The sequence below is a fragment of the Sinohyriopsis cumingii genome, chromosome 7, assembly GCF_028554795.1.
Source record: "Sinohyriopsis cumingii isolate HCF-2022 chromosome 7, ASM2855479v2, whole genome shotgun sequence".
NCBI classification, from domain to species: Eukaryota; Metazoa; Mollusca; class Bivalvia; order Unionida; family Unionidae; genus Sinohyriopsis; species Sinohyriopsis cumingii.
This window is the reverse complement of record NC_142967.1, coordinates 125,760,107-125,775,763: the sequence shown is the minus strand read 5'-3', so window position 1 is coordinate 125,775,763 and position 15,657 is coordinate 125,760,107. Positions and strand designations below refer to the sequence as shown.

The 15,657-nt window shown below is 34.0% G+C and overlaps 1 protein-coding gene across 3 annotated transcripts in view; it reads left to right on the top strand.

The window, feature by feature from the left end:
• The window catches only part of LOC149796077 (ABC transporter G family member 20-like), an 81,252-nt gene that overhangs the window by 19,069 nt on the left and 46,526 nt on the right, over window positions 1–15,657 (top strand). For all 3 annotated transcript variants that reach the window (XM_089965985.1, XM_089965984.1, XM_089965986.1), the window contains exons 9-12: window positions 5,518–5,647; window positions 10,895–11,012; window positions 11,972–12,137; window positions 14,327–14,430. In XM_089965985.1, the coding sequence (XP_089822111.1) occupies window positions 5,518–5,647; window positions 10,895–11,012; window positions 11,972–12,137; window positions 14,327–14,430 (518 nt within the window). The remainder of the gene's footprint in view (window positions 1–5,517; window positions 5,648–10,894; window positions 11,013–11,971; window positions 12,138–14,326; window positions 14,431–15,657) is intronic.

Here is a 15,657-nt window from a genome sequence, read left to right as displayed (position 1 = left end):
TTTATCTAGCAATATCTCTTGACCATTAACTCCCCTTGCAACAGCTGGGATTCGCCAGTTTTTAAGCTTTGCTTCTGTACACCAACATGGCACTTCTCAGGAGTCCAAAGCCAAATTTGTATTAAATTTGAACCATCCATGCAGAAGTTTCGATTTATTTGGATTAATATTCATTCCTAAACAGCTGGTAAATATTTTTAGTTATGAGAATATTTTACACTTCTCTGGACTTTGCATGTTAGACCATGTGGTCTAAAAATTTATATCATTGATGCATGTTGTAAATTACAGTTTCACACACACTGTTTAGTGTTTGCTTACCTATTTACAATAGGTGTTATTTTAGCATCTTTTTAAAACACATACTCATTAATTTATACATTTTTGTTGTAGGTTATTTGATATCGTCTTTTCAGTGAAACCTGTTGATTAAGTTTAGTAAATGAAACAAATTCAAAGTTACGGTAGACAATCACATATCATACATTGCATGCACAAAAATGTGCTTCATCAGTTCCATGTAGTGTATACATTATATTAGTTAGTTAATACATTTTGTTAATTTTTTACTTGTTGTTTCAATGAAACCTGTCTATAAAAATTAAATAATACAACAAATTCAAGTTTTAAGAGCACTCGTGAATGAGTTCACAGTGTCCTTGTGTCTAAGATCTTTGGGCATTTTGTTGAATATATAGCTGGGCCAGATATGCAAAAGAACATCTGTTTGACTTCATTTTAACAGTAGGAACAATGAGAATGCAAATGTCAGAAGTGTAGTGTATGTTTCTAGATGGGTGTGCAAATGGGTGAATTCATATAGGTATATTGGACTGGAGCCAGTCAAGGAAATGTAGCATGGTGAACAGTTCATATTAGGGTATATTGGACTAGAGCCAGTCAAGGAAATGTAGCATGGTGAACAGTTCATATTAGGGTATATTGGACTGGATCCAGTCAAGGAAAGGTAGCATGGTGAACAGTTCATATTAGGATATATTGGACTGGAGCCAGTCAAGGAAATGTAGCATGGTGAACAGTTCATATTAGGGTATATTGGACAGGAGCCAGTCAAGGAAATGTAGCATGGTGAACAGTTCATATTTGGGTATATTGGACAGGAGCCAGTCAAGGAAATGTAGCATGGTGAACAGTTCATATTTGGGTATATTGGACTGGAGCCAGTCAAGGAAATGTAGAATGGTGAACAGTTCATATTAGGGTATATTGGACTAGAGCCAGTCAAGGAAATGTAGCATAGTGAACAGTTCATATTAGGGTATATTGGACTGGAGCCATTCAAGGAAATGTAGCATAGTAAACAGATTTTGTGTTTGATTAGGATCTAACTTGTAGCCAGTGTAGGCCAAAACAGAGAGAAGGTGTGCTCAGTTCTGTTATAATCTAATAATGATCTGAGCAACTGTGTTTTGAAGTTTCTGTAGTAGATCCTTAGATGAACCAAATAGAAGTGAATTAACAGTAGTCCAGTCTTGAAAGTACTAAGAAACACTCTTTTTGTGGCATCTACCAAAATACAGTTGTAAATGGAGCTGTTGCATTTCATTTCCAGACATGCCGCTTTGCATGTATTCATGTTGGTGTAATGAGAGCATGCTGTCAAGGGTGACATCGGTATGAAATTAATAATGATATTGTTGATACTTTTTGTTTGAGGAAAAGGATGTGAATAAGAAAGTCTTTGCATGGTGATCAGGATGGCTTCATTTTTATCATCATTCTACTGCAGCTTATAACATGTCATCCATGACATTTTATAAGACATGCACCCCTCTATTCCTTGGATGGTAGCCTCAACTTCAGTTGGGCAGCTAGATTTGTATATTTGAGTGTTATCATACAATTGATGAGACACTGGATCTCGATCTATGACGCTTGAGATTGTCTGATAGTATAGAATGAAGACAACTGGGCCAAGAACAGGGCTTTGTTGAACACGTAAATGAACTGTCTGGGTTGTTTTCCATTTACAGACACAGCTTGTGTCTTTTTGTCTGTGTAGGACTTGAAACATAGTAAGGCTGTATTGTGAAAGCCAAATACGTGATAGAGACATTTAAGTAATAGATCATGATCTATTGTGTCAAATGCTGTAAACAAATCAATGAGGTAGAGGACTGTAATCTTTCCAAAGCACATAGAAGGTCATTAACTACTCTCAGTTCAACATTATTGCAAGGGCCGTGTGCATACTGTACATTAGGAAAAATATGATTTGAAGTCAGATGAGATACAAGATTTTGGAAATGAATAAGAGGTTAGAAACGAGTCAGTTCTTTAAATCATTTGGGTCAAGTGTCAGTTTCTTTAGCAGATCATTAACACTGGCAGTTTGGAAAACTGATGGGAATTGCTCCACGAAGAGAGAGAAGTATTGATAACTGCCACCTTTAAGCTTTTTTGGAATGTCATTGCCACCTCCTTTATGGAAAAAAAAGCTATGTATAATTGGTCGGTTAAATTTAGAGTGATATGTTCTGATGTTAAGTAATATGTCATTAAGATCGAATGTTAGTAAGGATGATTTATATTTTGACCAGCATTTGGTTACCTTGTGTCGAATCAACATGTACATGGAAGATGTAACATATTCATTGTAGATACTGTGTAATGCATAGAAATGCATATATGTGGGGCAAAGGTAAAAACGTTATGCGTGGGGGGGGGCAAAGGTAAAGGCGTAGAAAAGCATACTTGGAGAGTAAAGGGTTAAAAACCCTCCCGACCATCACACCATCTGAGAATCCATGTTTATGCATCACTCAGCTTAAAATCTGGAGATTAGGGGAGGTAATGGGCAAGAGTTATTTCCCTTTGTAAGACTATGAACTTGTGGCATAAAAGCAAAAACTACAGGAAAATGATTTTTTAAAAAAAACGGGTTTCATATTAGAAGTAGTGAAATTGGTCTGGGAACCAGTCTCTAACTTTACAGCAGCACATCAGATGCTTTAAACTGCACCTGTTTGTTCATGTGAAGTGTCTGCATGATCAAACTGCTGATCATGATTTTTTTTTACAAATAGTGTCCAGCAAGCGATGCATGCATACGACGAAAGGGAAAATAAACCTGTTGAAAAGTGTTAATAATCAACACAGGAAAATTAAAAAGGAATATTCCGATTCTTGTGAATCAAGCTGGAAGGGACACAATTATGTTTATTGGACATCACATGCCAGTTTGAGTATGACTCATGGTGGGAAATACGATATTGTGAGTGATTCTTAAGACCTCAGTTGTTGTACAGGAAAAACTAGATAGTTTTATGAGGGGTCATTCAGGGTTCAACTAGATAGTTTTATGAGGGATCATTCAGGGTTCAGGTGAAGTGGGAGACTAAGTCACCTAAAAGAATGTAAACTCTCCCTTGTTCTCTTAGGAAAGCAAAAATGACTTCACCCTGTGATTTGTTAGATGTGTTGACTTTTAAGATGCTTCCTCACTGTAGGCAGATATTTAGGCTAGTTCTGACAGGGTTGTGGTGTAGCCCAAGACAAAATATATCCTATGTGGTGTTGATACCAATTGCACCAATGAACTAACTCATTCACAGTCACAGGCATGTGTTTTAATAGCTGACAGACCATTAACATTTTCCCAAGCAAATTATCACTGCCTGATTTCCACAAGTTAGACCTACAATTTAATGATGAAAATAAACTTCTGTTTTGACATTTAAACATCAACATTTATATAGTAATCTGTGTTTAAAAATAAAAGCATTGAAGAGCACTTTTTAATTTTAAATTTAAAGAAATGTGTTTGCTCTATTTTCTTTGTAAAATCATTTTGAAATCATACATGAACCTGTAATGGTGCCTTGGATTTTCCACTTTATTAGATTGTCTGTTTTTGTAAATAATTGGGCAAGTAGATGAATGAACATACTTAATTCCTAAAAAGCAAATTATAAATTGTATATGATAGAAGATATAGCTTAAAATGTATTCATGTAGGTCAGAAACAATGCTGTGTTGTGGAATATGAAAAGCACTATAACTTGTAAGGTCAGGGTTGTTTTCTGACATCACTCATTTTTGCGAAACTACAAAAACAGCAGTGAGGCAAATACTATTTAATCAGTGCATGACAATTCTACAGTTTGTTGGCAAATAATAAAGCCTTAAATTTTCAATCTGATCAATGGAAAATCCCACTTTCTAAAAATAGATGCACTTTCCTGTTATGCATGGCACCATTTGTGTTCTAATTCTAGGTTTTGTCAATTTGGTTGCTAAGTTCAATCATCAACTTTCATGCTTCATTCCATGAATAGTTATGATAGTTACAAGTTACAGGGGCTGTTTAAAAACAATTTGTAAATCTTTTCGACTAGTCAACTTCAGAAAGTAAAATTAACATTGTTTATGTGGTAGTTTATTAAGTAGTTTTAACAACATGCATTTACAAGACTGTAATCCTGTTACTCCTATCAGTTCCAATTAATTACAAATTTATTTTTACTGTGCTGTTTTAGTCATATTGCTAAAATACACTGCACATATCTCTCCATCCAAACATAAACACTTTCAAGTATGACTACAGTGGGAATGAATATAATTTATACAATAAACATATAATACAGATTTATCAGCTTGAATTATTGCATAAAACCAATGTTAAATGTATACAGAGAAACATAGGACAAAATTCAAATAAGCAAATGAAAACACATATATATTGCATTTCTTGCTTTGCTTCCATGTCTCCCTGATCAGCTGTCACTTATCCCACCTCTGTCCAAAAGAAGTCACTTCACCTTGAAATTCAAAGTCATTAAAACAACCTTTACACTGGTATTTTTGGACTATTTTGTGATGCCAGCTGTTACACAGAAAATACTAGACTGTTTTCTTTGTGATCTTTAAGACATCCGCTGTTACAGAGGAAATACTAGGCTGTTTTGGAACTGTTTTTAAGGTTTCAGCTGTTACACAGGAAATACTTGGCTGTTTTTGGGATGGTTTTTAAGACCTCAGCTGTTACAGAGGAAATACTAGGCTGTTTTGGAGCTGTTTTTTAGGTCTCAGCTGTTACACAGGAAGGAGTAATTTATTTTGTGGGTGGTTTTTAAGACCTCATGTTAGGCAGGTAATGGTATACTGATTTGTGAGCTGTCTCTTTAAGACCTCACTGTCACAGAGGAAATACAAGTATCGTGGATAATCTCATCGGTGATCAGTAGAAGTACCATATATACTTTCTTGTAAGTCAGATGTAGCTGCAATCATCATATACTCAGAACTGCTATCACATAAAGCACAGACAGAATTGGGTCTTAGCTTTTAGTTTTGATGATTAACAGACTGAAGAGACCAAGACTTACTAGGACATCATGGGATGACTTATCTGGGTTTATACAATCTGCAGTTGGAAAAAATTATAATTTAGTGCATATAGTTCTGTTTTGTTATTAGTGTGTCATATTATTACATCACACAAAAATTGCTCTTCCTGCTCGGAACAAAATATGCAATTTTGTGTTTTTCCTGCAGGATAACATAATTAACAAGAAAATCCAGAGACAGGACTGTGGCCATGATGATGATGATGAACCCCTACTGGATGCTGGTATGAATGAGAGCATTATGTATCCAAATATTGTTCCTCCCAGGAAAACTACAGGTAAATAACAATGTGATACATGAAACTACAGGCAAATAAGCATGTGATGTATGACACTACATGTAAATAATCATGTGATTCATGAAATTACAGGTAAATAAGCATGTGATACATGAAACCACAGGAAAATAAGCATGTAATTAATGAAATTACAGGTAAATAAGGATGTGATTCATGAAATCACAGGTAAATAAGCATGTGATACATGAAACGACAGGAAAATAAGCATGTGATTCATGAAACTATAGGTAAATAAGCATATTGGTGAGCAAAAACCTGACATTATAAAATGAGTTTCATAAATTCAGTATCAAATGATTACCCATTTGAGATTCTATTTATCACATAGTTTTATTTTAATAATATAGGAGAGCAAGAACAAATAATTTTGTTCATTCTAAATAAGATGATGCACTTTTCATTTGTTGTGTATAAGAAATAGTCCCTGACTCTAGTGGAATTTTTGCACTGTTCTGTAACAAGTAACATTTATTAGATCAAACATTCTTATGTGAACAGAGGTGAGCTTTACTCCTATAACTTAACATTTAAACCACTCTGCTATATAGAGCAAATTCAATGTTAGAGATGTACCACCCACCCCTCTGCCCACACCTATTATCATTTGGTAAATACCCTTAGTTTTATTTGTTTTTGCTCTTTTTGGGGGGTTTAACACAATTTTTAAGCACATTCTAATTTATACATGGCATAGTCAGCGTGACCTCTTTTCCCCCAATTCCCTTTGGGCAAGTGATTTGAAAAAATGGCCACCAAAACATTGATAGTAATAGTAAAAACAAAATGTTCCAGATGGCAGGTAAGGAATGTTTCCAACAATCACAGCCAGTCAGTAAAGAGAATACTGTACCAAAATTTCATGAGCCAATTTGGACCCATCAGAATCACATAAAGTGATATTTTAAGATGTTATTATGTTACTACAAAATATGAATCTGCACATACTGTATGTAAAATATATAGACTGTGATAAATGAAACTATAGGTAAATAAGTATGCGATATAAAAGACTACATGTAAATAAGTATGTGATATAAAAGACTACATGTAAAAAAAAGTATGTGATATAAAAGACTACATGTAAATAAGTTTGTGATATAAAAGAATATAGGTAAATTAGCATGTGATACATGAAGATGCTAATATATATGAACATTTAGTTGTAGAAATAGGATGTCAGAATGATAAAAGTAGTATGGAGACAATCTCAGTGAGTACCCCATTTTATGATGACATACGTATAATTGATATGAAACTTAGTACAAAAGGTTTTAACATATATAACACTTTAATGTACAAGGTACAGTGGGAAAAATAGGCCAGATTAAGTTAATGTTGTCTTCCAAGGAAAATAATATACATGTTTTAGGACTCACTGAAACCAAATTAAATGCTGACCACAGTGATAATCTGTTTCACTGTCAAGGCTACAATAAACCATTATGTAGGGACAGAGAGACAGCAGGGGTGGTCTTGTTGTATACATTAGGGAAGATGTAAATGTAGAAAGGCAACTTGACTTGGAATCACATGAAATTGAGAGTATCTGGGTGGATATTTTTCAAAATAATGCAAAATCATTCCTAGTTGGTTTCATTTATAGGTCACCTTCCTCCAAAGCAATTTGGTATGATAACTTTTTGAAACAAATGGAAAATGTTCTAGCACAGGAGAAAGAAACATATATACTTGGAGATATAAATAAGGACCTTCTCAATACTCAAATAAGGAATGACTGGATGGAATTTATTGAATCATTAGGCCTAGACTAGCTGGTAAATGAGCCTACAAGGGTAACAGAAAAATCGAGCACTCTTATTGATGACATTTATACCAACCTACCAGACAATGTAACTTGTGTTAATGTACTGAATGTTAGTCTTAGTGACCACTCTCCTATTTCTTTGACAAGAAAGGTTAAATGCAAGAAAAATAAGAAAAATGCACACAAAACGATCACTTACAGATCATTCAAATTTGTTTTGAAGGACATTTTCTTGGATTGTATTATTGTGATTCAACAAAAGATTATATCACCACAATATGGGCCACCAAAGGTACATCAGCACTTCCATCATTGGATTATTTATTTTGGAATATTACTAAAGTTTATTCAGAACTTTAAATATTTGGACTTGTTAGAAATTCTAAGATTTGGGATTTATTTTGAAATAAGTTCTTTTTACATTTTTCACTTTGTATGCTATGGAAATAAGTCCAAGCTGTTTGCTCTATAACCCATACTACATACATCAAAAGAAAGGGAAATGAAAGTTCTTTGAACAATACCTATGACATACTGGATTTTAACTAGCCAGTATAACCAGTGAGGAAAACATGGGGAATTTCTAACTGTAAGCAAAATGCAAAACTGTACAGAGCCGAGTGGAATAATGAATAGTACATGTGATCAACAAAAGTGAAAATACAGTGGAAACCTTTTTAGTTCATGCAATGGCTAATGCTTGGCTTAAAAACAGTAATTGCTTTCTCATATATGTAGCTTTTCATTTTGGAACAGTGTTTAACAGTAGAAAATACCATGCTTTTGACATAAAATGTGTGTATACCAGTAGAAAATACCATGCTTTTGACATAAAATGTGTGTATAACAGTAGAAAATACCATGCTTTTTACATAAAATGTGTGTATAACAGTAGATAATACCATGCGTTTTACATAAAATTTGTGTTTAACAGTAAATAATACCATGCTTTTGACATAATATTTGTGTTTAACAGTAGATAATACCATGCTTTTGACATAATATTTGTGTTTAACAGTAGATAATACCATGCTTTTGACATAATATTTGTGTTTAACAGTGGATAATACCATGCTTTTGACATAAAATCTGTGTTTAACAGTAGATAATACCATGCTTTTGACATAACATTTGTGTCTAGCAGTAGATAATACCATGCTTTTGACATAACATTTGTGTTTAACAGTAGATAATACCATGCTTTTGACATAACATTTGTGTCTAGCAGTAGATAATATCATGCTTTTGACATAAAATTTGTGTTTAACAGTAGATAATACCATGCTTTTGACATAACATTTGTGTCTAGCAGTAGATAATACCATGCTTTTGACATAAAATTTGTGTTTAACAGTACAGTCGACTCCGATTAATTGCACAGCCTCGGGCCCGTCATGAGACTTGCAGTTAAACGGAGTGTGCAGTTAACCGAAGTACGGTACAGTACAGCTTTAAATCAGCATGGTACAAATATAGGTGAAGAATAACGTATAAAGATGATTAGAATCCACTCTTTCAACGTTTACTTAAATGAAACAAAAGTCTACAATGAACAGCACTAATGTCATATTGTTAAATCAAACACAATGAAATTGACGCTTTCTGAAAGAAATCGGCAATTGATGTATGCACACAAGTTTTACTAATAAGTTGGTGAATTGCTGACTCTACTTTGTAAAACGGTTCAAACAGCTCACGTTCTCTCTGTTCCATGAATCTGCATAAATTCTGGAGTGACTGAATAGCAACTTTAGATGAAACCTGGTCATCTACTGCGTCGTCATCACTTCTTTTGTCATTTTCTTCTTGTTATGTCTCTGTAAGAGCTGCAACGATGGTTGAGTCCTCGATTTCACATTATGTCTGAAGACCGTCATCTATTGCAACATATGATTGTTCCCACGCTATTGCTTCCTGGTGGGCGGGAATATTCATGTATCTACCACCTATATCATCCTTTACATGTCAATCATTTACAAAGTCGCATTTACCGGCTTAATTGTCAGCTTTTTTGAAGCGCTACAGCAGTGGACTGGCAATAACTGATCCTGACTATACATTGTGCAGTTAACCGGAGTAAAATTCTAATGAATAATGTGCCAAGGGAAGAACATTTATCGTGCTATTATCTGGAGTGTGCATTTAAGCGAAGTGCAGTTATCCAAAGTTTGTTCCCACTGAAAAGCATTGGGAAAAAATGGGACCGGCGCGACTACGTGCAGTTATCCGGAGTGTGCAGTTAACCGATGTGCAGTTAAGTGGAGTTGACTGTAGATAATACCATGCTTTTGACATAACATAACATTTGTGTCTAGCAGTAGATAATACTATGCTTTTGACATAAAATTTGTGTTTAACAGTAGATAATACCATGCTTTTGACATAAAATTTGTGTTTAACAGTAGATAATACCATGCTTTTGACATAACATTTGTGTCTAGCAGTAGATAATACCATGCTTTTGACATAAAATTTATGGTCTAGGTTACACACAGAATCGCAAGAATTGGTGCCTCATGAATTTAAAGTGATTCATAGTATCTTGGACAGAATTTTAATGTCTCTGTGTTTTAGCACTCATTTTTGATGCATCATGTTTATATGTTTATTATCCACAGGATTTTTATAGTTCATTATATGTACATTTTTTAACTTGACATTTATAGCCAGTTTTGTACTGCCATTTAACCCTCACACACACACACACACACAGACACACACACTGCCTTTTTATGTCACTAAATATCAGTTTAAAGCTGAGTTTTACCACATGTTGAATTTAGGTTGCCCTTTATAGTTCTAAGACTTACAACTTCGACTGGTTCTAAGCTAAGTTTATGACTCAGACTGGTTCTAAGCTAAGTTTATGATTCAGGCTGGTTCTAAGCTTAGTTTATGACTCAGACTGGTTCTAAGCTAAGTTTATGACTCAGACTGGTTCTAAGCTAAGGATCACTGAGCATAAAACTCGTGTAAATATTTACAGTCACTATTCTAGTATAGGCTACCTGGTAATACTCCCCACCTGCGATCCATGTCTACCAAACAGTATAAAATTCCCAAACCAAATAAGGAGTTATTTAAAAAAAGTTTCCAATACACTGGAACTCTGCTCTGAAATAGTATTCCAGTTGAGATTAGAAATGCCCACTCTATTTCTTTCTTCCAAACCTAATATATCCAGTGGCTTCAGAGATGCAGCTAAAATAAATTCCTTTGTATGAGGGCTAAAAGGTAGATTAGTTCTTAGCTAATTGTGTTCCCCTCTTTAAATAAGGTCATTATTATTATTATTATTATTATTGTGTGTTCTAAACTAAGGATCCTAGTGCATACCGCCCAGACTGGTTCTAAGTCAAGGATCCAAGGGCTTAAAACTCATACACTATGGTTACTGAAGCAGTTGTTGGTATGACAGATTGTTGGTCTGAAATAAAACCACATTTTTGTTTCTGTTCCAGATTCTTCATCAGGAGATCATGGTGTTGGAGGATGTAATTGCTGTGTAAAATGTCTTCGTCCTAGGAATATTTTAGCTCAGATGATCAAGAACTTCACTTTAATGAAGAGGAATATAGGGTATAGTGTAATATATTGCTTTAATGAAGAGGAATATTGGGTGTAGTGTTATATATTGCTTGAAGAAGAGGAATATAGGGTGCAGTGTAATATATTGCTTTAATGAAGAGGAATATAGATGCAGTGTAATATATACCTTTAATGAAGAGGAATATAGGGTGCAGTGTAATATATTGCTTTGATGAAGAGGAATATAGGGTGCAGTGTAATATATTGCATTAATGAAGAGGAATATAGGGTGCAGTGTAATATATTGCATTAATGAAGAGGAATATAGGGTGCAGTGTAATATATTGCTTTGATGAAGAGGAATATAGGGTGCAGTGTAATATATTGCTTTGATGAAGAGGAATATAGGGTGCAGTGTAATATATTGCATTAATGAAGAGGAATATAGGGTGCAGTGTAATATATTGCTTTGATGAAGAGGAATATAGATGCAGTGTAATATATACCTTTAATGAAGAGGAATATAGGGTGCAGTGTAATATATTACTTTAATGAAGAGGAATATAGGGTGCAGTGTAATATATTGCTTTGATGAAGAGGAATATAGGGTGCAGTGTAATATATTGCTTTGATGAAGAGGAATATAGGGTGCAGTGTAATATATTGCTTTGATGATGAGGAATATAGGGTGCAGTGTAATATATTGCTTCAGATTTGTTTTGAAGTTTTTGTAGAGTTTATACATCAAAGTTCATAAAAGAATGGTTCCTATTATTTTCGGTATTTAGGATTGACGTAATCTATTATGCTGAGCATGGGAATTGACATTTGATGGTATTACAAAGTGATCCATTGTTTAACTTGTCTAAATGTTCTCACTTGTAATTTCAAGTACATTGGTTATATGGTATGCATTATTTACCTCATATTTTGTAGGCAATTGTTTATATGTTTTACATTAGTTTTGTTGATATGGTTTGCATTATTAACCTATTATCTATTATTTTCAGATTTCTTCTTTTTGAGTTTATGCTGCCAGCCATCCAGATTGTTCTGTTCTGCCTGTGTATAGGTCGTGACCCTTATGACCTCCAGTTTGGGGTAGTAAACATGGATACTCAAGGATTTGCTGGAAATTTGCTGCTGACAAACTTGGATTCTCAAGTCATTCATCAGGTCTTCTGCATAGCAACCTTTTTTTGTCTTGTTATCAATGTGGTCAAAACAGGTAGTGCTACCCTTTTCTGTCCATCTGTCAAGGTTAAATTTTACATATGGGTCAGTTTTCAGGCACACTGGTGGGGCAGTCGTGATTTATAAACAACTTTCAAGTTACAACTACAATTCCATGGCAGCTTGACTTAACAGTTTACAACAAAATTATATTATCATGTAAAAGCAATGATCAGCTTATTTTTTTTAGGTCACTGCATCTGTATGGGAAAATATGAACGAGTTTTTTGGATGGAAATATTTCACAACCTTGCGAGTACAGTATATCCATTCGACAAAACAAGTTCATATTTACCCATACAAATGTAATAACCTTTTTATTATGTGCTCATTTTCTTATTCTACCTAAGGCTTAATTATATAAACAAAAAAACACTACAAGAAACAGTAACTGAATGTATGCCATATTCCAAACTAAATACACAAGTGTAAATTCATCATTTCTGGAAGGTTTACCCCATATAGGAATCTGTTTTGCGTCTTGGACTTATTACTGATGTATTGAGAAAGAATAGTGAGTCTTGCCTTAACACTTGAGATGTCAAGGTGTTTTATGTTGTGTCCAGTTTGGGCTAATTATTTTCTTTTCTTCAAATTATTTTTAGTTCAGGTGATTCTTTTCCCTGGAATTACTAGTGCTCTTAATTAATTCTTGGACAAGGATATTTATTTTATGCTAAACAGTGAATTACTTGATTTTCTAATTAAATTAATATTGATATTTCACTGTAGTGAAAAAAATAACAATATTTTTTCAGTACAGGAACTACTTTTTTGGGTCAGAACATACTTACCTCCCTTTCATTTTCTGTCATTGAACTACTTTTTCCTTATGTACATGTCATTGTCATCTCTGTGTGCATCTGCAACCAAAATTAAACTTGTAGTTTGTTATTCTGGAAATATCAGTTAATTTTAATCAGTCTGACGTGGAACTAATTTTGTGCGCAGGTACACATAGCACAGCAGAACATGTACGGTAAACAGCTGACATTACCATAAGAAATCTGCTAATTCATGTGTCACAAACTTTAGGTAGCCAACGTATGTGAGCATAAAATAAAAAGAATATTTGCTTGAAACAAGTGAATAACGGATACATGTCATCTCGTGGGTGAAAAACTCTAGTATTTTCATCCACTAGATGAAATATATCCGTTATTCACTTGTTTCAAGCAAATATCCTCTATTTATTGAAATTTATACAGAATTCAAATACTGGAATAATATTTTCTGCGATTCAACAAGAGTCTGTTGACACTGCAGCACTTTGCAGGTTACAACAGACGTCATCTTCCATTTTGGATTTCATCGGGATTCAAACTCATTTTCATTCAGTACTTTTTATTACTAGGACTTCTGTTTTTTAATTCTTGGATTATTTTTGGATTTGATTCATAAAATAGTAAGTTCTTCTCATTTTTCAATTGATATTCTAGTAAAATAAATTATTTGTTAAATTTTACAAAGCTTGTTGTCTTCACTATTTTCATGTTACTTTTTGTAAGATCCTAGAACCGTAGCAAGAGACCCAGCAATTTGATGAAAACTGGCATCTAATGCTGGAAATAAAAATCTGAAACATTGTAGCAAGAAATTTAACGTGGAATGTGGCAAAGCAGCTGGTTTGTGGCAGTCCACGAAACATGTGCTTTACTTCATTCAGAAGCAAATTTAATCAACCAAAATGTACAGTGCCTACTACGTGAATGTACTTGATTTATTTGCATAGTAGTTCCTAACACACTATTGTGCACACGTGAGTGCAATATCGTAAAATACTGAATGATTCTGACAATGTAAAGTTAACGAAGAAACAGATTGAGCATATAATAAGATATAGCATATATAGCAGTGACCTAATTTGGGTATATTTTGTTTTACAAGTAATAATGGAACAATATATCCAGTTTTTTTTTTTTAGAAATTGAATCCCATAGTTTGTATGTATAATTACAGAAAATTATATTCACTGGTTACTTAGTTACTGAAAAATAATCCTTTAATATACCAAGCAATAGGAAGTTCTTTGTTTATTAAAATTACTAAAATGGTATTAAAGTTATTTTTAATTTCCAATGATTTATAAAAATATTAAAATCTAAATTTAAGGTAGTTCTTATGTACTTTAGGTACCTTATTCAAGTTTGGATGCTGGTTTGGACTCTGTGAAAGCTGGAAAGACCTGGGGAATTATCTTTATTAACCAGAATTTTACCATTGCAATTATTGACAGGTAAGCAAGATGTCATAATTTTTTTATCTCTGCTGTTTCTGTCATACATAAGAATACACGTGTAAATGGGCGTCTGGTACACTTTCTTCTGAAGACATCTTTATATTGTTGCATTTAAAAATAAAAGATAGATTGGACTTGAACTTCTGGGGAACTTGTGTATGCTACAAAAAGACTCTAATAGCATCATTATGAAGGTAAGTTTAATAGGGTGCCGCAGTGGCTCATTGGCTAGGGTTCTGGACTGAGGACCAAATTGGAGAGGGTTCAGATCCTACCATTGTACCAGCCTTGGTCAGTTACTGTGGTGTGTCCTTGGGCAAGGCACTTTACTGCAATAACCTACTTGGGTTATTGTGCCATAAAACACCAAACCTATGTGCAATACGTTGAAATCAGCCCATATTGTATTATTGTGGGGCAGACTTTATGCTGTACTTTATATCAGGCCAGTATGACTATTGCTACAGTGGATGGAACAGATGGTGGATATAGCCATATATGCCATGTTATAAGGCCTCACTTCACTGAACAAGTCATGCAAGACTTGAATTATTCCATAGATTCATTAGAAGAGTTTTGTAAGAGGGTCAGAAATAAAAAATTCATTAAATGGATGTCATTCTGTTTTATGTTGTTCCCCATACCATGATGTCTATCAGACTTCTATTAAACTTGGACATGGAGATGTATTATGCATAGAAACAATGATGTACATGTTGCTAAACACATACATACGTATACTGTACAACTGTGACCTTTCTCCATTTATTTTCATAAGATATTGGACATGAAATAAGAAGATGGGATCAGTACCATATATGGAATTGAATGTATTAACTCTGGGTATGACCAACACCATATATGGAATTGAATGTACTAACTCTGGGTATGCTCATCACCATATATGGAATTGAATGTACTAACTATGGGTATGCTCATCACCATATATGGAGTTGAATGTACTAACTCTGGGTATGACCAACACCATATATGGAATTGAATGTACTAACTCTGAGTATGACCAACACCATATATGGAATAGAATGTATTAACTCTGGGTATGACCAACACCATATATGGAATTGAATGTACTAACTCTGGGTATGACCAACACCATATATGGAATTGAATGTACTAACTCTGAGTATGACCAGCACCATACATGGAATTGAATGTACTGACTCTGGGTATGACCAGCACCATAGATGGAATTGAATATACTAA